Source organism: Mustelus asterias, chromosome 6 (genome assembly GCF_964213995.1).
Source record: "Mustelus asterias chromosome 6, sMusAst1.hap1.1, whole genome shotgun sequence".
Taxonomy (NCBI): Eukaryota; Metazoa; Chordata; class Chondrichthyes; order Carcharhiniformes; family Triakidae; genus Mustelus; species Mustelus asterias.
The window spans coordinates 62,716,947-62,740,401 of record NC_135806.1 but is presented as its reverse complement, the minus strand read 5'-3'; the positions used below and the strand labels follow the sequence as shown (position 1 = coordinate 62,740,401).

Here is a 23,455-nt window from a genome sequence, read left to right as displayed (position 1 = left end):
AAAATACTAGAAATTATTGATGGAAACCCACCAGTAAATGACTCTCTTGTTGGTTTTCCACATGTGGCTCACAGTAGAACATCAAAAGCCAAAGTAGCATCTCTGAGATGTCGTCTGCCATCATCAATTGCTGTAAGGCAACATTCACCCAGTCTCCAAAACGAACCAGTAAAAACCAGTTCTCAAATAGATTTGCAGAGGTTCTGCAACACAAGTCAGAAAAATTGAAAGTTAGCATTAAAATAAAGTAGTAAAATCTGCAATTTATTCTAATCTTTTCCAAAGTTAAGCCAAATATTACACTACTTCCCCACCCAAGAAAAATAATCCTTTTTAACGCTCCATGTGTAACTTTCATTCGCACTCTTGAAGCTATTAAATGTGCAGGACAGCTGTATTCATCTGGCGTTACAGTTGTCACCACATAGGAATCTTGCAGGTCACTATTAATTCCCTTGAACCATACAATGCTGTAAACAGCTGTTTGCCTATAACAGCTTGATGATAACCGGTTATATATCATTTCCACAAGAAAATGTTTGCATTAATATAAAGCTGAGCATCTACCAGAGAATTACAGGAGCTGTTGCCTGAGACAAGTTTAGGAGGTTTGATTAAAAGATATGACTGTAGATAAGCAATGGCAAACATATAAATAAATAATTCATAATTCTCAACACATATACATTCTTCTGAGGAATAAAAATTCCACTCGAAAAATGCTATAGTCACTGCTAGCCAGAAATACCCTTAGATTAAAAGAAGCAACTTAAAATGTTGCCAGAAAGATTTGTAAACCTGAAGATTGAAAGGTTTTAAAGCAAAACATTGAAAAAGAGGAAGAAAATGGAACATAGGCTCAGCTAGTCAGAGATATAAAAATTGACTGTAAGATGTTTTTTAGCACCTGGGTGTCGCTGGCAGTAAGGAATAAGAAATGGCAAAGACATTAAACAAATATTTTGCATCTGTCTTCATAGTAGAGAACACAAAACATACTAGAAATTATGGAGAAATAAGGAAGAGGAAACCCATGCAGTCATGGGGAGAACATGGACTCCGCACAGACAGTGATCCATGCTGGGAATTGAAACCAGGTCCCCGGCACTGAGAGGCAGCAGTGCTAGTCTCTGTGCTACCATGCCGCCCAATTGAAAATATTCGTGCATGCAATGGATCCCTTGTGTGCGATCGATGACCAGTTGCGGTGTGGATCTTTGGTTACAAGTTAATTTCTTCAGGAATAAGAGGAAAAGGACACCCATCACTTGGTCTCCTGGAGGGAAAATCAACCTCACAATCAACAATGTCTCATCCCACAGCCCATCATCTGAGAATTTGGTTTAAACATTTTAGCAACAAGCAAGTGTGAAACATAGCATTGAACAAAGAGCACAGGACATTAAGATGCCGGGCATTTTGCAAGCAGCTATCCTACATAAATTCCACCACGCTTAAGACAGACGTTCACTAGAATGTTGATGAGGAAAATCAGTCTTGGAAGCACATTTGCTGGAACATATTACAAGATGACCAGGTAAATAAATGTATTCAGGGTTTGTGTGGTTGTACAGCAGCAACTTTCTCAGAGAGGCTCCTGCTCTACTGCCGTAACTGCTTCAGATGAAACACAGAGCAGAACCAAATCCAAGGTTTGTTTTGTAGATTTTTGAACAAGATGGTGGATTTCCTCATGTGTTAGAGCAGTGGTTCCCAGCCTTGTATATGTCACAGCATACCTCTTATACCATTAAACATTTTGAGGAACACCTCCTATTTTCTCTGAACTGCCCACCAGCAAAATACTTTTTAGGAGCAATTTTCAGACTGCATTCGCCGTCGAGAGAATGGCAACGTGGACAGAAATTCCAGAAAGAATCAGGAAACGTGGGTTTCCATGTTTTACTGCGCATTTGTGGATGCCAGAAATCTGATTTCCACCATAATAATGCTGAGCACCGATACCTTCAGTTTTGGCTATCACAAAACCAAGGCCATTGACTTGGAAAAGTGCAAACAATACAAAATAAATGTAAACTGTATAAAGGGAATGATTTCCTTAAAAAAAACAGTTTACAATATAATTTATGCAGTTCATACGAGATTTAATATTTTGAAATGGTCATTAACATGACCATAGATGCTGTCTGATTATCCGAGTTTTCCACATTTTTCTTATGTCAGATTTCCAGCACCTGCAGTATTTTCCTTTTGTATTAATATTTTCAGTACTATGCCTCAAGTAGAAAAATGAAGCATGAGAAAAAAAGCGGAAACATAATTAAGAAAGTGGAGAAAGCTGAAGTGCGGGACAGAAGTCTCAGCATAATACTCTCATATCTAGGCATTAGCTAAACGTAACTATAGATGCAAATTATTGACATGATTTCAATATTGTGATTTTTAGCATATGCCTTTTTTAAAAACTTCTGTCTCTCTCACTTCTCCCAGGGTCTCTGTGCCCTTTTTGAGTGGGATCACGGGGCCTTTGTTTTCAGCTCCAAGTCCCGTTGACCTTGCGCAGGGGGTTTGACCAACATAAAAAGCCTAAAGTGCGCACGTGCAGCTCTTTCCTGGCCGGCGTGTGCGGCCTGAGGTTTATTGGGTCTTGGAGACACAGACCACAGAGCTGAAGACAAAGATTAGTTTTAGTTTAATTGTATGAATTTCTAATCATATTTCGCAGCACACTTGGCGAGGCGGGGGGCGGGGGTGGTTCACGGCACACCATTGTGCCGCAGCACACTAGTTGGAACCACTGAGTTAGACTCTTGGATGATATATATAAAAAAGAGTAATTATACCACAAATCAAAGAATGCTGTAGCACAAAAAGTCATTCAGGCCACCACGTCTTTGGACTATCCACTAACTCCCATTTTCCTGTGCTTTTCCCATACTCTTAATTTATTTTTCGTATACTCACCTAGTTCCATTTCAAAATAGCAATTTAAGAGGGGAGAAAAGTTTGGCAATTTTCTCTTACTTACTGAAAGCAGTATATTTTTTAGATTCATAATCATCCTATATTAAAGTTACCTGGCATCAAAATAGCCACATTATTGTAAATTTCCATCACAGTGCACAAGTTGAAATTGTTACTAACATGTGGCCACATCAAGGACCACCAAATTCCTGGAGCTCTCAATGTGTATGAGCTAAGCATATTCAAATAAACCATGGGTTCTAAAAAATGTTTCATCCTGAAAAGGAGGGTGGGGGGTTGGGAAGAAATGTTGTGGCAGATTTAGCTGGTCCTCCACCCTAGCCTACTGGCTCATTTGAATGCAGTGAAGACAGGAAAACTGGGTGGATAGGAATGCCCTGCTATTAGGGAGCCCACTCAATTCTTTGTTAGTTTAATTATTTTTGGAAAAGATGGCATGGAGGAAAACATGCCCAGTTGTTACTGTAATTTCAGTTAATTATATTCTTCAGTTGGCAGTTTTTTAAAAATCATGAATAAAACTACTGAAATTGAAGTTTCTCTGCAAAATAAAGGGTTACGAATTTCAATCAATATAAAAAAATGCATTAACGAGTGCAATTTTACAGTAACATGGCTGTATGAACCATTCAGCCAAGTCAAATAGAATGCATCAATTTTTTTCTGACTTCTGCCTTTCAAGCCTGGCTAATAACGGAGTTTCACCAAGACAACATTAACACGATAAACAAAGCTTATTTTGTGTCACAGGCTGCATTCATTTGAAAAATGTTCCCGAGCAATTTGTTAATGTGAGAGAGTGACTGTAGCATTGGACTAAGATGCAACAAAATTAGAGGTGGCTGCATAAACTGAGAAGCACAAAGTGATGGGTACATGCTCTACCCCCGCAAATGCAATCATCATAGACATTGAAATAGGCAATTTGCACTTCCGCTTGGAAGTTACGGACAAGAGCAAGGCTGGGTGGGAGGAGGCTTGGGCTCGTCCTTTATTTGAATATAAAACTTAAGGATTATAGGTTGGAGAGCACAATTCATAAAATAAAGATTTTGTGAATGACCTTTAAGCATTCTACTCAGAATTTATACATGCGCTGTGGCTGGAACACCCTAGTGTCCAGCTCCCACCAGAATGGGGACAGGTTAAATTTTACGTTTATGACTCTAACAAAGACCTGGGGAGAGGTTGCTTTCCTTCCATCAGTGGGGAAAGAAAGGAGAACCATGAGCAGGAGTTATTTTACCAATATCATATTTTGTCTTATAACACAACAAAACTATAGCTCATAAAAAATGTCCAATTTATGTTGGAACCAAAAATCTGTAATTGCAAACATTATAACTCCTTTTAAGATATAATGACTAACTCAAGACTCTATCTGTTGTAAGTTTGCATTCAAGATCATCAATAATTGAAAAAAAACATCCTAGATGGAAACTCTCTTCAGTTATCTGTCTTTTATAGAATTCCTGTGTACCCATTTAATGCTCAGATTTCACCTAACTCCCAGAAGTCACAAGTAGTGGGTTTGATGGATTGAAAGAAAACTTACAAGGCTGTGAAGATTCATGGTAGGCCAGAAAATTGGGAGATTTTTTGAAGCCAAGGATGACTAAAAATATAACTGATGGAAAAATTACAGTATGAGAGAAAGGTGGCAAGAAATACAAAAACAAACAGTAAAGGCTTCTACAAGTATATACAAAGGAAAAGGGAAGTGGTGTGGCCTGCATCCTTGGGTCTTAAAAGGGATGGTGGCAGAGATATTGGATGTAGTGGGTTGTAATCTTCCAAAATTATCTACATTCTGGAAACAGATTGGAGAACCACAAAAGTAACAGTTCTATTCAAGAAAGGAGAAACAAATCAGGAAACTATAGGCCAGTTAGCCTAACATCCATCTTGGGAAAATGCTAGAATCCATTATTAAGAACATTAGCAAGACTTTTAGAAAATCATAATACAATCGGGCAAGTCAATATGATTTTGTGAAACGGAAACCATGTTTGATAAATTTATTAGAAGGGAAGTCTTGCTACAACCATTCAGGGCTTTGTTGAGGTCACACTTAGTGTCTGCGTGCAGTTTTGGTCTTATAACTTAAGAAGGAATATATTTGCATTGGAAGTGGTCCAGAAAAGATTCACTGGTCTGATTCCTAGAATGAAAAAGTTGTCTAATGAGGAAACGTTGAGCAGGTTGGACCTTTATGCCCTGGAGTTTAGCAGAATGAGAAGTGATCTTATTGAAATATAGAAGTTTCTGATAGGAAGTTTCCCCCATTCCTTAATCTAGAACTAGGAGACACAGCTTAAAAATAAGGGGTCTCCTGCTTAAGACATAGGTGAGGAGGAAATTATTTTCTCAAAAAATCTTTGGAATTCTCTTTCACATCGAGGTTCAGTCATTGAATATATTCAAGGCTGAGTTCGTGAGATTTTTGACCAACAAGGGAGTGAAAGGCTTATGGAGGGCAAGCAGGAAAGTGGAGTTAAGATCAGCTGTGACCTTACTGAGGGGCCAAATAGCCTACTCCTGCACCTATTTCTTATGCCTCTATCTGCAATCCATTTCAAGATCATTAGGCAATTACATTGTCCAACTGTGAAAATATTCATTATTATAAGTTGGATTCCTCCACAACTCATCAGTAAGTTGGAGAGTGTTCCTCAAAGGATTTGGTAAACAAACTACTCTTCCAATCTACTTTGGAAGAGTAGATTTCTCATTTAAATCTCTTACGTCAACTACATTACAAGGACTCATTATTCCCTAGATGCTCCCAACAACAACTTACATAGTACAAGATATTAGGTCAGGTGTCCAAAAGCTTGGTCTAAAGAAGTAGGTTTTAAGAAGTGTCTTAAAAGGAGGAAAGTGAGAAAGAGGGGTGGAGAGGTGCAGGGAAGGAATTCCATAACTTGGGGGTCAAGGCAACTGAAGGCACATCTATCAATGGCAGAACAACTACGAATGTAAAATGGAAATGCACAAGAGGCCAAAATTAGAGGAGCACAATTATCTTCGAGCTTATGAGTTTGGAGGAAATGACAGAGCTAGGAAGGGGCACGGTATTGGAGGGACTTGAATACAAGGATGAGAATTTTAAACTCAAGACATTGCTTAACTGGGAGCCAATGTTGGCCAGCAAGCACAAGAACAATAGGGAAATGGGATTTGCTGCAAATTAAGACACTCAGAATCTTTGGTGACCAGCCAGGAGTGTGTGGAATAGTCAAGCCTAGAGGTAAGAGAGGCATGGATGAAGGTTGCAGCAGCAGATGAGCGGGGATATTGGCGACATTATGCAAGTAGAAGATGAAAACACAAACCTTCCTGAATTCTATATTGACATTTTGGTACCATCTTAAGATCCCATCTGGACATAGTATTAGAGCTCTCCTTCAGAATTACTAACACTATAATGAACGACACATAATAACTACAAATATAAGTCTTCATAGAGCCATCTAATTAAAACTCATAAATGCTTATAAGTTTGTTATCTTGAGTACTGTAGGATCATACAAAAGGTAATTGCAACGTCACACCTTTATTAATATAGCTCTTTTGGTTTAATAATACAACACTGGGCTCTGACCAATGAAGACTGAATCATGCAGTTAAAAGGATCAAATTCTGTGTGACACCATTTCATAGCAATCTTTAATGAGCAGCAGTAAAAATGAAAAATATTTACATTAATGTCTCAAATCACAGCCTGGAGTAGTTCACATGTCAAAGGGGATGCATAACTGTCTTTTTAAAGAAATAAACAGCCTTTAACCATCAGTGTATTATTACAACACAGGTAACTGTTGATACAGGCCAAATGTTCACAGAGAACAAATATCTCTTGTGCCAACTCGAGGATAGAAAAAAGATCGTTTTTGAAAATGTTTCAAGTTCTCATTTGTTGAAAATAATCTATAACAAAGCTAAAAGCTCACCCTGTGACTTCTTTATCCTGTACAATCCCCTTCAAAATTCGAATAATACTCATTAGGTGCTGGGACCAGGCAGATGATGGCATTTCTGAAATGAAATTATTTTTAAAAAATGGTTATATATATTTATACATGTAACAAAAGAAATGAAAATGCAACTTCTAGCTTACATTAATAATTTGGATATCTACAGAATCCATAAATAGAATATCCCCAAATGCATTAGGGAGGAAGAGAAGGAGGTCTGAACAGAGAAAAGAAGCTAGACAACAGTACAGAAGATACCACTGGAGAGAGCACGTTTTGAATGAAAATATTACAAGGCTAGGTTTTGCATGAGGTTTCCAAGAAAGACAAAGAGTGGCATCTTCTGGCTGCGCTCGCCCCAAAACCAGAAAATCCCACCCGAGGTCAACAGACCTTTGCGGAAAATTCCCCCCAAAATTACTGTAACACTGTCCAACGGTGGAGTCAGGGTAAGGTACAGTTTGTGTTCAGACAACTTACAATTATACAACATCTTTAATGTAGTAAAAAGTCTCAGGGTATTTCACAGGAGAATTATCAAACAAAATTCAACAAAGAAACACACAAGGAGTTAAGGACAGGTGACCAAAAGCCTGGTTAAAGAGATAAATTTAAAAGAAGCATCTTAAGGAAGGAGAGACAGGTAAAAATAATATATAATATCACTACTCAGCCTCTATGGCAAATCCTCCTATTCTAGAGTCATATTAGAAGGCAAAACCATCCTGAAACCTTAACTCCTCTTCTACAGTTGCAGCCACCTCCTTAGATGTCTTTTGATCTTTCTTCCTTGTAGCCTTTGCCTGCATCTCTGAAATATAAGTTTATAGGCTTTTCCTTTGGCCCCATAAGCTACTAACTCGGTTACTGATGCAACCTGTTCCTTCCCTTCCCCCTGCTCAGTCCACACTCCACTTCAGTTTCTGCTCTTTCATTCTCCAACTGTTCAACCATATTTCCTTCATGAAATCCTCCACTTGCTCTCTTGATTCTTTTCAAAACTAGCTAACTACCAGCTGCATACTGGCAAGTGTCAATATAAGCATATCCAACTGCATTCTCAAAACTGCCATTGCCACATCCCTCCCTAAAAACATTGCTTTCAGTACTTCTACTCAAAATTACCAATCATTTCTAACTTGTCCTTTCACTCTCAGGTCCCTGAACAAGTAATTGTCACTCAAGATTTGCTCGAAAATCTTTCTGCAGCTCTATTCGAATGGCCTTGCTCCCCAGTATGTCTGCAACATCATCCAGCCCCCGAGTTCTCTATGTTCCATTAATTGGAGTCATACCTAGCACAAAGGAAAATGGTTGTGGTTGTTGGAGGTCAATCATCTGAGTTCCAGGATATTGCTGCCGGCGTTCCTTATGGAAGTATCTTAGGCCCAGCCATCTTCAGCTATTTCATCAATGACTTTTCCACCATCATAAGGTAAAGTGGGGATGCACAGTGATGTTCAACACCATTCGTGACTCCTCAAATAGTGAAGCAGTCTATGCCCATATGCAGCAAGATCTGGACCATATTCAGGCTTGGGCTGACAAGTGGCAAGTAATATTTGTGTCACCCATAGAAGAACCATAGAACCATAGAACCCCTACAGTGTAGAAAGAGGCCATTCGGCCCATCGAGTCTGCACCGACAACAATCCCACCCAGGACCTATCCCCATATCCCTACATATTTACCTGCTAATCCCTCTAACCCCCATATTTACCCGCTAATCCCCGCATCCCGGGACACTAAGGGGCAATTTAGTTTAGCCAATCAACCTAAACCGCACATCTTTGGACTGAGGGAGGAAACCGGAGCACCCGGAGGAAACCCACGCAGACACGAGGAGAATGTGCAACTGCCACCCAAGTGGCAGACAATGACCATCTCCAACGAGAGAGAATCTAACCATTGCCCTTTATATTTCATAGAATCATAGAAACCCTACAGTGCAGAAGGAGGCCATTCGGCCCATCGAGTCTGCACCGACCACAATCCCACCCAGGCCCTCCCCCCACATATTTACCCACTAATCTACGCATCCCAGGATTCTAAGGGGCAATTTTTAACCTGGCCAATCAACCTAACCTGCACATCTTTGGATAACTTCACCATCGCTGAGTTTCACACTATCAGCCTCCTGGGAGTTACTATTGACCAGAAACTGAACTGGACCTGCCATATAAATATTGTGACTACAAGAGCAGATCAGAGGCTACAAATCCTGCAGCAAGTAACTCACTACCTGACTCCCCAAAGCCTGTCCACTATCTAATTAGTGCAGATCCAACAACACTCAAGAAGCTTGACATCATTCAGGACAAAGCAGCCCGCTTGATTGGCACTCCACCCACAAGCATTAATTCCCTCCATCATGCGACACATGGGCACACCATCACCTGGAATTTCTCCTACAAGCCACTCACCATCCTGACTTGGAAATATATCATCGTTCCTTCACTGGCGCTGGGTCAAAATCCTGGAACTCCCTCCCCAAAAGCATTGTAGGTGTACCTACACGACATGGACTGCAGCGGTTCCAGAAGGCAGCTCTCCACCACCTAAGGATGGACAATAAATGCTGGGCGAGCCAACGATGACCACATCCAATGAATGAATGGGGGAAAAAAAGTGGTCTCACCAAAGCCCTGTGTAAGTATAGCAAGACTTCTATATTTTTGTACTCCCTTCCTCTTGGAATAAAGGTTAACATGCCATTTGCCGTACTTACTGTAGCTATATTCTAACTTTGTGCTCTTTGTACAAGCACACCCAAGTCTCTTTGGACATCAACACTTACAAGTTTCTCACCTTTTTAAAAACATTCTACTTTTCTATACTTACGACCAAAGTGAATAGCTTCACCCTGTCTATATCTTTTGCAACTTCTCGGTCTCCTCCCCACAGCTTACCTTTCCAACTAGCTTAGTATCATCAGCAAACTAAGATCCATTACTCTGTCTCATTAACTAAATCATTAATACAGACTGTGAATAGCTGAGGCCCCAGCACTAATTCTTGCAGCATTCCACTATTTACTGCCTGCCAATTTGAGAAAGTTGCATTTATGCCCTGTCTATCCTATTTATTAAACAACCCGCTTATCCATGCAAATATATTACTGTCAATTCCATGATCCCTTATCTTTTATATTAGTCTTTTATGAGGCACTTTATCCAATGCCTTTTGGAAATTCATATACTACATCTGCTGGCTCCCCTTTATCTGCACTACTAGTTGCAACCTCAAAAGAACAGAAATAAATTTGTTAAACATGATTTCCATAAGTAAAACCGTGTTAACTTGTTCTAATCATGCTATGCTTTTCTGAGTGCATTGTTAAGAACTCCTTAATAACAGATGCCAGCATTTTCTCCACATGTTCATGTTTAGCTAATTGGCCTGTTTTCTCTCACTCTCCTTTCCTGAAAAAGCAATGTAACATTTGCAAATTCCAATATTTAGGACCAGTCTCAAATCCAAGAAATTTTGGGAAATCACTGCCAGCACATCCACTATCTCTGAAGCTATCTCTTCTAGAACCCTAAGGTGTTGGCCATCAAGTCACTGGGATTTGTTGGATTTTAGTCTCTTAGGTTTCTCCAATACATTTTCTCTGCTCATATTAATTTCCTTTTAGCCCCTGGGTTACCGTGTATTTCCAGTATGAAACTTGTGGCTTCTACTGTGAAGACGGACACAAAATATTTGTTCAATGTCTCTGCTGTAGCCTCTTCCCCACGTTAATTTCTCCTGCCTCTGCTTCTAAGGGACCAATGCTTACTTTAGCCGCTCTCTTCCTTTATATATACATATAAAAAGCTCTTGCTTTATATTTCTAGATAGTTTTTTCTTATATTCTATTTTTAATCAACGTTTTGGTGGCTTTTTGCTGGTTTCTAAAACACTCTCAATCCTCAGATTAGCTTCTGGTTTTTGCAATATTGTAAGTCTCTTCTTTTAATCTAATACTAGTGACCCGCAGGTGGGTTTTTCTTTTATTCAACTGTGGGACATGGGCATCGCTGGCTGGCCAGTATTTATTGCCCATCCCTAGTTGCACTTGAGAAGGTGTTGATGAGCTGCCTTCTTGAAATGCTGCAGTCCACGTGCTGTGGGTTGACCCTCGATGCCGTTAAGGAGAGAATTCCAGGATTTTGACCCAGCGACTTTCTTGCTATGCTTGTTTTTCAAAAGAATACACTTTTGTTGAACAATTTAAAGTGTTTCATTGTTTCCCACAGTTAATTTACCTCCATATCCTTTAATCTATTTACCCAATTAACCATAGCCATTTCTGCCCTCATACCCATGTAATGCAAATGACTGCTTTTAAGATTTTTGTTTGTCTTTGGAGTATGTCACTTTCAAACTTAACATAGAAGTCAATGGTATTATCATCACTATTTCCCAGTGACTCTTTTGCAATCACATTACGAGTTAATCCTGCCTCATTACACAATACTAGATCTAAGATAGCTTATCCCTAGTCCATGCTACAATGTATTGCTTCACAAAACTGTCACAAAAACATTCTACAAACTGATCTTCTAGGCCATCCTTGCCACTTCATTGTTCTAATTTATAGGAACATTGAAGACCCCCCACTATGATTATAATGCCTTTGTTACAAGCTCCAAAAATGGTGTGTTTAATACTCTGTCCAACAGTATAACTACTGTTGGGGCCTATCAAATCCTCCCACCAGTGTTTTCTAACTCCTGTTGTTCCTCATTTCCACTCATACTGGCTGACCGTGATGAATGGGCAGATTCCATCATTGAAAACTGCAACAGTGTAGCTTGTGGAGAAGCTGGGTTTTACTGACAACAACACTCAGATTTCCACCTTTAACTGTGCACGCGCGGATACCAAAGTTGCTGTTTGCCCAGTAATAACAGTTCACATTGACAGCCTCACCATCATTACTACAGCATAATCCAAGCAAATGTCTCCTGTCTGCCTTGGAGTTAGGAATGCTTTTATGTTCAAGTCAGAAGAACAGCTTAAGCCACCAAATTCTCTGTAATCATTCACCATGTAAATGTTTGAAAGTTCAGCTAATGTATACATGTAGTTCTAAACATCACACATTAGCCACTACACATGCATGAAGTGATGATGAAAAGGACAGTGGCTTATGGTATTTCAACCACTCTTCCAAGCACAAAAGATTCTGATGCAAGAACTTGTCTGGACAGTATTTCCACTTAATCCGTGCCTGTGATTTTCTCTAATTATCTGTAGTTCATGAGGGACCAAAGGCATCCCTCACTCTATGAGAGAGAAAGGGGCACACACAAGTATAGCTTCAGGGACACCACTCTACATCAAGCATTGGGAAAGACAAGGAAGCAGCCCTACATGAACTGCAACAATCAATATGGGGATTGAACCCATGCTTTTGGCGTCATTCAGCACCACACCCTAGGCATCTAGTCAAATAATGGCAACAGGTTGCATAAACTTGTCTATTAAACATTTCAGTTCAGTAGGATGAAGGGTGATCTAATTTATGCATTTAAAATGATAACATGGTTCTTATAGGGTAGATACAAAAACTATATCCTGGGCAAATTAATGCAGAACAAGCAATGAAAATCTTAAAATTAGTGCTAGGACATTTAAGAGTAAAATATGAGGCACTTTTTCCTCACAAATGGCAGTGTAAGTTTAGAAAGGTCTGTAAAACATGAGGATGTTGGATTAGTTCAAACTTTCAAACACAAGGTTGACAGATTTTGTTTTAAATAAGAGTATCAAGAGATATGTATCAAAGGTGGTCAGCCATAGTTTAATGGAATGGCAGAATAGGTTTGAAGGGCTGAATGGCCTTCTGTTCCTGTGTAAAGATATATGTGCCTATCGAGTCTCAGATCAGTGGTCCTGGATGTCATATTACATGCAGTAAACATTCCTAAATAGACTCATAAATTGAAGCAAACAAATTATAAAGGACAACAGTGAAGCAAAGCAAATAGACAAGGGAAGAAAGACATGGAAAGAGAAAAAATAAGTTCAAATGAGTCACCTTTAACTTACTCTTGTACATATTCTTTACCAAATTTGATAAATATTATTTGGTCCAATAAATACTTCTGAACAAGTATAAAAGCCCACTAAACATTTTCTAGATTTATGCTTTCATACCTCACATACACAACTTGCTCTTTCAGATATTTGGATGTATGATTAATGAATACAAAAAAAAGTTGTCATGCAATGCATCACAATTCAAAAACTATTCTAATTGAACCACCACAGCCTACTTCAGTGCCATCTTGCAGAGTTTAACCTTACAAGGAAAGGTCACCAGTTCAATACAATTGCCCATAAATCATTTTAAAGAGTGTGCCTATATAAACAGTGTGCCCGTCAGAACACACAAGAGAAATCAAGAGACATTAACCTCCGTTCAATAACATCCAAGCATTTCTTGATCAGGACAATACAGAACTAACTCCTTACATATCGCCGCAGAAAGGACATCGAGAATAAAATATTGCTAGTCACTCCCGCTATATTTGGGCATATCTGAGCAAGATAATCCAGCTTTTTAAACATTTTTTGAGGGAACCACAAAAACCATTTGAGTGAAATCCTGTAAGATATAATCCTGTCCTCAATAAGTCTTCCTCTAGAAGAATTGAAAATTATTGTAATTCAAAATGCGGAGACAATAATATTCCACTGAGGAACAGTAGTATGATAAAGGCCGATTTACAAAATGAACATCTTTGTATTTTAAGTGACGTTGATTGCACTTCAAAAGTTAAAGTATTACTCAGCATTTATAGATTGTTAGTCTGCAAGAAGCACTCCTTGAAATTACATTAATAGGTTTGTATCACGTATACTTGTCACATCTAATCAAGTAAATATTCAAATTACTCAATTAGCTTCACTGGTTGGATCATGCAATATTAATATGCATAACAAGAACATGCCTTTTGTCGATTTGTATTAATGTGCATAACAAAGACCTTTAGTCGTGTTTTGTTTTTACCATCTGGGTGGTAATCTGGTGAAGCATAATAAAGTCAATAAAATGAAAATTGGAGAAGTCCTATAATGGCAGGCAGGTTACTGTCTGGAGCTCAGGACAATGACCTATTCCTTTATGTTAAATTTGCAACTCTATCATCCCTTATGTGGGTGCATTGTTATCACTCACTACATGCTGATGTTTTTTTATTTTGTATGGCTGGAGAGGCAGTAATTGTTAGATGACGAAGTTAACAATCCATTCACTGGCTCCAGCTGATGCAGTGTGAATGGCTGCGATGGATCTTTCAGGGCAGAAGTTCAATATGTGGACAATGGTTTGACTTGGATGGCCACAGTTGGTTGAGGGCTGTCCAGATTGTCCATGGAAGGTTGAAACCTGGGACTTCACCACTCGTGTCAGTGATAGGTTGTGGTGATAATGTTTGCAGTCAATCAAGAGGTGTGCTATCGAGAGGTGGGGCTGTTGTCAATTTGTAGGGTGTACGGGATTTCAGATGAATGCATGGAATTTTCTGAGATCCTGTGTCAACAGCAGTGTTTCGCTTGCTGTCATCTGGCAGTGTTGTTTGGAGAAAGGTGTTTTCTCTGCAGATATCAGGAGGTTCAAAATGTGCTAGCACAGGAAGCCACTTGAACTGTGTTGGTCTCAACAAGTCAGAAATATCCTCATTTCCAGAGGTAGATTTGTAAGGGGTTCCTGGGCCAGGTTGAGAATATGATGATTAATACCATGCAAAAATTGGATCACAGTCTATCTGCCTATGGCTATAAAATCTTTCATATTTGATCTAGAAAAGGGCAGATTTTGCTGTAACAGGACTCTTGAAACGATAATTAATCTTTCAATGAAATTGTTTTAAACATTCCAAAGAATGCTAAAGTTATGAGAAAAAATACTGCTTTTTCTAATTTTAAATAACTGTTCAAAAAACATAATTATCAAAATATTTGGCTTTTAATCAGAAAATAACATTTACCTGAAGGATGCACGAATAGTGCCATCACGAGAGATGTGTGATTATATGGAAAGTAGATCTTCAATGGCACCTGGAGGGAATGTCAAAATCAGATTTTTTAAAAACTGATTGATTACTGACTAGATCTATGCACGAATTATAAGGACAGAGATTATACAGATCAAATTTATATTACAGTACATCTTTCACTAGATAGCCATAATTCCAATGGAAATAGCATGCCAATAACCAGGCAAATAGAAATAACTGGAATGGTGTGAAAGAAAAGTTCTTCTCAAACTTTAGAGCTAACAAATTGGTGGATGTTTCCCTTGGGTGCGAATGCACACAGAGCCAAATTTAATGTGGGCAGCAATGGCCATAACAATGGGCCAGAAGCCCTGGGCCAACTCTGCCTCGGCTTTTTCCTAGAGCATCAACCAGATTACAATTGGCTGTAAAGTTGACTGTGGCACATTTGAGACAGCCAGTGCTCATATAAATGCAAGCCTTCTTTTTCTTTTCACTTTTGCTACTAAACAACCAATTCTTTATGGAATTTTAAAGCATAGATGTCATCATTGATCCCACTGTGCCTGTCTCAGCTTGGTATGAGCTGCTCAATGACTCACATACCCCTGCCTTTAATATTTTCTCCCAATTTTCATTCCATTGATTATTTTTTATATATATTATTGAACTAGATTGGGGTATAAGGGGCAGCAATTTCAAGCTTTTACATGAAAAAACTGACATGACAAAATAGTAAGCAGTAAGAAGATAATAGCAGATTTCAAGAAAGGCTGGTTAAAAAAAGACAGACACGTTGCAGATTGAATTTAATGCTAAGAATGAATAGGATAAGCAAGGAGAAGCAATAGGGGCTAAATGGTACAAATTTAAAGAAGGAGCAAGAACATAAGGGACCTGGGGGTTATATATATTGAAGGTGGCAGAAGAAGTTGAGAAAGCTGTTAAAATAAGCATACAGAATCTATACATTAATAAATAGAGGCATAAGAGTATAAAATAAATGAAACAATATTAAGCCTATAATAACCACTGTTTTGGCCTCAATTAGAATGTTGTGCCTCCTTCAAGTGGAATGTAATGGTCTTGGACAGAGTGCAAAGGAGATTTGCTCAAGTTACAACAGGGATGAGGAGCTTTGGTTTTGGAGAGAGACTAAAGAACTGGGATTGTGCTAATTAGAGCAAAATAAGTTGAGGGGAGTGGCCAAAAAATAGGAAGGGTTTTTATAGAGCAAAATGAGGAAAAACTATTTCCACTAATAGAATGACAGATTTAAAATAATTGTCAAAATAATTTTTTAATGTAGTGAATGATGATGATCTGGATTGCACTGTTTAAAAGGGTGGTGGAAGCAAACTCAGCGGTAACTTTCAAAAGGGAATTTGATGTATACATCAAAAAGAAACAAAATGCAGGGCTCTGGTGAAAGAATGGGGACTTAGGGAAAATTCGATAACTTTTTCAAGGAGCAAGAACTTGCTTCATTGACTGAATAATCTTCAGGGCTACATGATTCTATGAAACATTAAGGACTTAGCTTCTGCTTTCTATGGTAGGTCATTCGATGGAACAATGCTCTCTCCAATACTCTAATCTATTTTGCTCTTCAGATGATCTTAAATTTATGTCCTCTACTCACCAACCAATATAAATAGTTTTGCCTAATTAACTTAATAGACTTCATAATTTTGAAGACTTCTTCTTTGTTCTAATTGAAAGAGCCTTAGTTTTAGTCCCTACTGAGAGTCAAAGCTTCTCATTCCTGGTATCATCTAGGGTGAATCTTTTTGACACCATTTCTATGACCTCAATCACCTTTTGAAAGCAAGATGCCAAAATCTGGACAGAATGGTCTGCAGTATAATCAATTTTGTACATGTATCCTGGTTTCTATAACAATGAAGATAAATACAATATAATGCACATTAGAAATGTATTAAAATACAGTATTTGCAAGGCAAATAAAATGTTTGTGTCCAATATAAAGTCTAAGAAGGAGGGATAAAATAATATCAAGATTGGTAATATAGAAGAAAACCAAGAATGCTACCAAAAGCAGAAAAGTTAGATAATAAGGGAGATTAGGAGAGCAGAGACAGCATATGGAGGCTAATAAAAAGGCTTTTATAAATACAAAGGCAAAAAGATACTCAGGAAAAAAGGACAAAAGTTTCATTGTGGTAGAGGATAAAGGAGTAACTGAAACACTCAAACATTTGTTAATATTTACAAATGTGGACAATGGACAGATGTGGAAACACAAGTAATGAGTATTAAAAGGGACAAAATATTAAAAAACTTAAAGGGAGTGTGAGGGATCAAGACCTCACCTTGTATATTTTTCTTATAAAGTATATAGAGATATCCTCATTGCTATCTCTAAATTTTTTAAACTGGACAAACGCCTAAAATGATTGACTCTATGTCTGTCTGTGAATAAAAGAAGCAACCTGGCAGTATTGGGGAAACTGGCATTTTGTCGTCTCTGAAGAGCCACCAGCAGCCCATTATGGATTGCACAGCCCAAATTCAAAGACAGTTATAGAAAGGCCATCTGCATTTCCTAACTCAAGCTGGCCAGCAGGACTCTGTTTGCTTGCTAAGACACAAACTACTTCACAATTCTTAATGGTTGAGACATTTAGCAACCTCAGGGACCCAGGCGAGGGATACATGTCCTTTGTCAAAGCCAGTGTGGAGAGGTGGGAGTCATGTGACATGGGTCTTTGGCTTGTGGAAGCAGTAATATTCATCTTGTTGAACTGCAAAGTCTCAGTCTGTCTTTTTATCATCTGACCAGCAGCCTCATAGACAAGGAGCTCCGGACTAGGTTGCACACCTAACCCCGTCTACACTGCTTCTGCTGGAAATTCTGTACTATTGCCTACAAGACTGAGTCATCTTTGCATGCCTATCTCATCGTGTAAGGTCAGCGCCACCAGAAAAGTGCATTATAACCGCTTTGGTTTTCAGCCTGCCAACATCTGTGAAGGAATATCTCATTGGATTTTGTTTCTGGACTCTGGAACCCACATGAAATAAATATTTATTTTCTCTTTGGTCCCTGCACTGTAAATCTTTCTTATCTCTATTCCTCTTTTAATGTATAAATGCAAAGAAGGCAGTGTTGTGGGGGCAAGGGGAGGAAAGCAATGGTGGGATGTGGACGAGAGGCAAAGGAGAGATCATAGAATCATACAGTGCAGAAGGAGACCATTTGGCCCATCAGGTCTGCACTGGCCACAATCTCTCCCAAGCCCTATCCCCATACATTTACCCTAGCTAGTCTCCCTGATGCTAAGGGGCAATTTAGCATGGCAAATCCATCTAACCTGCACGTCTTTTGGATTGTGGGAGGAAACCAGAGCACCCGGAGGGAACCTACGCAGACACGGGGAGAATGCGCAAACTCCACACAGATACTGACCCAAGCCGGGAATCAAATCCGGGTCCCTGGTGCTCTGAGAAAAAGAGAAATTCAACTATAAGTTGAATTTGTACCACTTCTGACCACATACCAGAATCTATGGCCATGCCATCAGTCAGCTCTCTATAAACCCTTCTGCTTCTTCATCTGTCACTCTCTCTCTCCTCCTTTAATACCCTCTTTAAAAGCCACCCCTTAGTTTCCCCTCCTAATAATTCTTCTGTGACTTCCGTTCACGTTTCCCCTTATGACTCTGAAGTGGTTTAGGATGTTTTTCTATGCTAAAGATGCTATTTAAATCATAGAATCATAGAAAGAATCATAGAAACCCTACAGTACAGAAAGAGGCCATTCGGCCCATCGAATCTGCACCGACCACAATCCCACCCAGGCCCTACCCCCATATCCCTACATATTTTACCCACTAATCCCTCTAACCTACTCACCTCAGGACACTAAGGGGCAATTTTTTTACCATGGCCAATCAACCTAACCCGCACATCTTTGGACTGTGGGAGGAAACCGGAGCACCCGGAGGAAACCCACGCAGACACGAGGAGAATGTGCAAACTCCACACAGACAGTGACCCAAGCCGGGAATCGAACCCAGGTCCTAGGAGCTGTGAAGCAGCAGTGCTAAACACTGTGCTACCGTGCCGCCCCTGGAATTGAAAAGCTGGTATTAGTTTAAAAATTACCATAAAGTTGTTGGATTGTTGCAAAACGTTCATTAATGCTTTTCAGGCATTCCAGAGGTTGAGACTTTGGCCGATGAAGGCACATCCACCAAGAGTGGGCATATTAAAATCAGAGATGCTTTGAAGGCTAGAATTATTTTGGGTGGTTGTGGGGCTGGAGGAAGTGACAGAGATAGAGAGAATAAAGATAAAGGAGAAATTTAAAACAAGAATGAGAATTTTTAAACTGAGACTGTTTGGAGCAAATATGTAGACAGTTGACATAGGAGTGTAAGAGCAATGATAGGGTAATTGTATCAGAGGATTCCAACTTTCCCAACATAAATTGGAATAGTCATAGTGTTAAGGGTTTAGAGGGGGGGGCGGATTTCTTGAAATGTATCCAGGGGAGCCTTTTGCATCAATAGGTAGAAGGCCCAACAAGGGATGGCACAGTGATGGATCTGGTTCTGGGGTTCAGAGCCAGACAACTGTTCAATGTGGCAGTGGGGCAACATTTTAGCGATTGTGACCACACCATGGTCTGGTTGAAATTTGTTATGGACAAGGAGAAAGATGGCCTGCAAAAGATGGCTTTGATATTGGGGGAAGACAGATTTTATTAAAATAAGGCAGGCTCTGGCCAAAGTTGACTGGAAACAGCTTCTTGCATGCAAGTGGAATGCGCTGCCACAGGAGGTGGTAAAAGCAAATAGAAAAACAACATTTAAGAGGCATCTTGACAGGTACGTGAATAGGCAGGGATTAGAGGTATACGGACCACATAGAGCCAAAAGGTCTTTCGTTTAGAAAGTCATCATGTGTCGGTGCTGGCTTAGTGGGCCGAAGGGCCTGTTCCTGAGCTGTACTGTTTTTTGTTTTTCTTTGTTTAACTGGGAGTCATTGCAGGTTACTGAACACATGGCTGATGGATCAACATATTTGCTGCGAGTTAGGACATAGGCAGTAGAATATTGAACAACCATAAGTTTAGGGAAGATAGAACATGGGAAACCAGCCAAGGGTGCACTGGAATAGTAAATACTAGAAGTAAAAAAAGGCATGAATGAAGGTTTCAGCAGGAGATGAGGAGAAGCAGCAGGTAGGAGCTGAGTCAGTCAATGTTACAGAGGTGGAAGTCAGTGATCTAGTTATGTGTGGCTATGTGGTCAGCAGCTCATCTCAAAGTTAAGTATGACACCCTGGTTGTGAAGAGCCTGGTTTAGCTTCAGATAGTTACAAGGGAGTGAGCTAGAGTCAGTTGCTAGGGAATGGTGCTTGTGGCAGGGACCGAAAACACCTTCAGTCTTCCTAATAATTAATCTGAGGAAATTTCTGCTCATCCAGGACTGGATATCAGGCAGTTTAGAGATGGTGGTGAGATTGAGAGGGGTGGTAGTGAGATAGAGCTAGTTGCGTGTCATCAGTGTTCACGTGTAAACTAATGCCAGAATTTTCCAATTATGTCACCAATGTGCAGCATGTAAATGAGAAGTAGGTGGGAGCCACAGATAGATCCTTGGAGGACACTAGTGGCGATGGGATGGCAGTGAGAGGTCAGCCATTGCATTGGTTCCCCAGCTGCGATTGACTAGGTAAGAATGGAAACAGAAAAGTCTGGTTCCAGCTGACTGGACGATGGTGGAGAAAAATAGTGTGGTAACAATGTGATAGGCTGTAGGGAGATCAAGGAGAATTTACCTTTGTTACAGACACATAGGATGCCATTTATAACTTTGTTGAGAGCATTTTAAGTTCTGTGATGAGGCGGAAATCTAATTGGAGAAATTCAAGCATGGAGTTACCGGAAAGATGGACATGGATTTGGGAGGTGACAACACTTTCAGAGGAAAGGGAGTTTCATAATGGGATGGTAGGTTGCAAGGACAGAGTGATCAAGTGTTATTTATTAACAGGGGTGAGAATGGCAGATTTGAAGACGAGGGAAACAATATTAAAGGAGAAAGAACTATTACCAAGGACAGATCGCATGGGAGCCAGCAGTTTAGTGGGAAAGGAAAGGAGATGGATCTCATGTACAGGATGAGCTTGAAGAGGACATGAGGGAAACAGGAGAGAAACTAATGGAAGATACAGGTTCAGGATCCAGTAATATAAATAATGACCACTAGACTGACGTACCAGAGATCTTACAGACTCCTTAAAGTATCAAATTTTGAATTGATGAGTGTTGTCTGTAATTCAATTCAGAAATTGCTTTCAAAAGCAAATTGCTCTTTTCTGTGGAAACTGAAGAACGCACCTGAGGTTGCACCTGTAGCAGAGCTTGAACAAAACACCGTGTAAATGCTTGTATAATGGTAATGATTTTAGGATGCCCATCAGACTCTAGTAGAATGGTCCTTATGATTTAAAGAAACAAAAAAATAAATGGCACAATTAGCACACGTTAATGTCAGTCATCCAGTGTTAAACAATGCATTCATGCAAAACAAAATATTTGTTTGTATCTAGAGCTAACTGGTCATGCTTCACAGAAAGGCAGGAGTAATAATATGTCGCTTTAAATCATACAGCTGGCTGCTCTTCAAATTCAGCTGCTTAATCTTGAGACAGGGAATCTTTTCAAATCCCGTCTTTCTTTAGTCCTAATGAAAGATTCGGTCACAGGTAGCTCACGTGCTCTCCTGGTAAAAGTTTTACAATAATATTGAATAAGTGAATTTCTACTGTTTGGTAAATTTCAAATCAAAATTCACTTCCATCACAAAATACGTGCATTTTACATGTTTTCCGAACCAATTTAACTCAATGTAGACGATTTAGCCCGACAAGTGTATTGTGATTCTTTGCATTACATTGCATGAAACCAGCTAACAGCTGTGCAGATGGGAACTGTTCACACTGTTTACAATAAACCATGCACTGAATCATACTTATGCTAACATCTGTTCTATCTTCATCCTGATAATTCGTTTGGTCCTTTTGTCTTTTTAATATAACAGATATGAGAACACACAATAGTGTCAGAGGTAAAATGATGAGTCTTTCAGAATGGCCTCATTTCTTTTGCTTTGGACATAGTATCTACTGATGTGAAAATAAATCATACAGTAAAATCCACACCTTCGCCCATTGTCATTTTCAAAAGATTAATAAAAAGCTTGCACTACATCATACATTCATTTAATCATTATTGCAAAAGCAAAATACCGTGGATTCAAGAAATCCAAAATAAAAACAGGAAATGCCGGGAACACGTGGCAAAGTTGGCAGCAACCGTGGAAAGAGAAAGAGAATTAACATTTCAGATGTGACCTTTCTTTGTGATTTATTATATTTATTAACAATTACGTTTTAAAACTTTCACCAAGAGCTGCTTATGAACTAATGAGGAAATAGTTTCCTTTGTACTGGTGTGAAATAATCCGTCTTCTATTCTTGTATGAACCATATATTTTTAAAAATCCCACACAAAAGGCAGTAGGTTTTCATTTTAAAGTAGTGGCAATTCATTATGCAGTTCAAAAGCATGGTGCGCTCTCTATTTAAAAATAAAACTTGCTGCATAATAAATACTTTTTTTATTTATTGTTTCATGGGGTGGAGGGAGTCTCACTGGCAAGGGCTTTCTCAAGGTCAAGTGAGGATGGGCACCAACTGCTGGCCAAGCCAGTGTTGCACACATCCCATTGAAGAGTTTTTAAAAATGTTCCTCATTGCCCTTGAATGGACTGGCTAGCTTAACCATTTCAGAGAGCAGTTAAGTGTCAACCGCATTGCTGTGGGTCGAGGGTCACATGTAGGCCAGACCAGGTAAGGATGGCAGATTTCCTTCCCTAAAGGACTTTTAGTGAATCAGATTTTTTTTTAAAAAAACAACAATCGATGATAGCTTCATAGTCACTTACTGCTGAGACTAGCTTTCAATTCCAGATTCTATTAATTGAATTTAAATTCCACCAGCTGTCATGGTGGAATTTGAACCCATGTCCCCAGAACATTAGCCTGGGCCTCTGATTACTAGTTTAGTGACATTACCACTACGCCACTTCTGACAATGAATCAAAGACAAGTAATGAAGAAGAGGCACAGAACAGATACATAAGAGAGCACAGAGATACATAATTCAAAAACATATTTCCAGAAAGGACCCATAACAAATCTCAATACAAGTCAAGATAAAATGGAAACTGTATTGATTCTAACTTACTCGCATTAGATCTGACCATTATTTTTTGTTTTGGGCACCAGATGGTTATGTTAGTGCTAGACTACTTTGCAAGTCCAGCTATCGAGTACAAAGAAGAGTTAAATTGCTGTTACATGGAAATTCTTGGCAGCGTTAGCGCAAAGATGACATTGATATGCTGAAAATAATAAAAGCATTGTTTGTTATGACCAGCTCTAAACAACTTATTTTGGTTCATTACCACTGTTATGTAACATGTTAGAATCAAAATGGTAAAATAG

The 23,455-nt window shown here is 39.2% G+C and overlaps 1 protein-coding gene across 3 annotated transcripts in view; it reads right to left on the bottom strand.

The window, feature by feature from the left end:
* The window catches only part of fancc (FA complementation group C), a 154,726-nt gene that overhangs the window by 8,939 nt on the left and 122,332 nt on the right, over positions 1–23,455 (bottom strand). For all 3 annotated transcript variants that reach the window (XM_078214414.1, XM_078214416.1, XM_078214415.1), the window contains 4 exons: positions 21,285–21,384; positions 14,906–14,975; positions 6,900–6,984; positions 32–203 (listed from right to left, as the gene is read on the bottom strand). In XM_078214414.1, the coding sequence (XP_078070540.1) occupies positions 32–203; positions 6,900–6,984; positions 14,906–14,975; positions 21,285–21,384 (427 nt within the window). The remainder of the gene's footprint in view (positions 1–31; positions 204–6,899; positions 6,985–14,905; positions 14,976–21,284; positions 21,385–23,455) is intronic.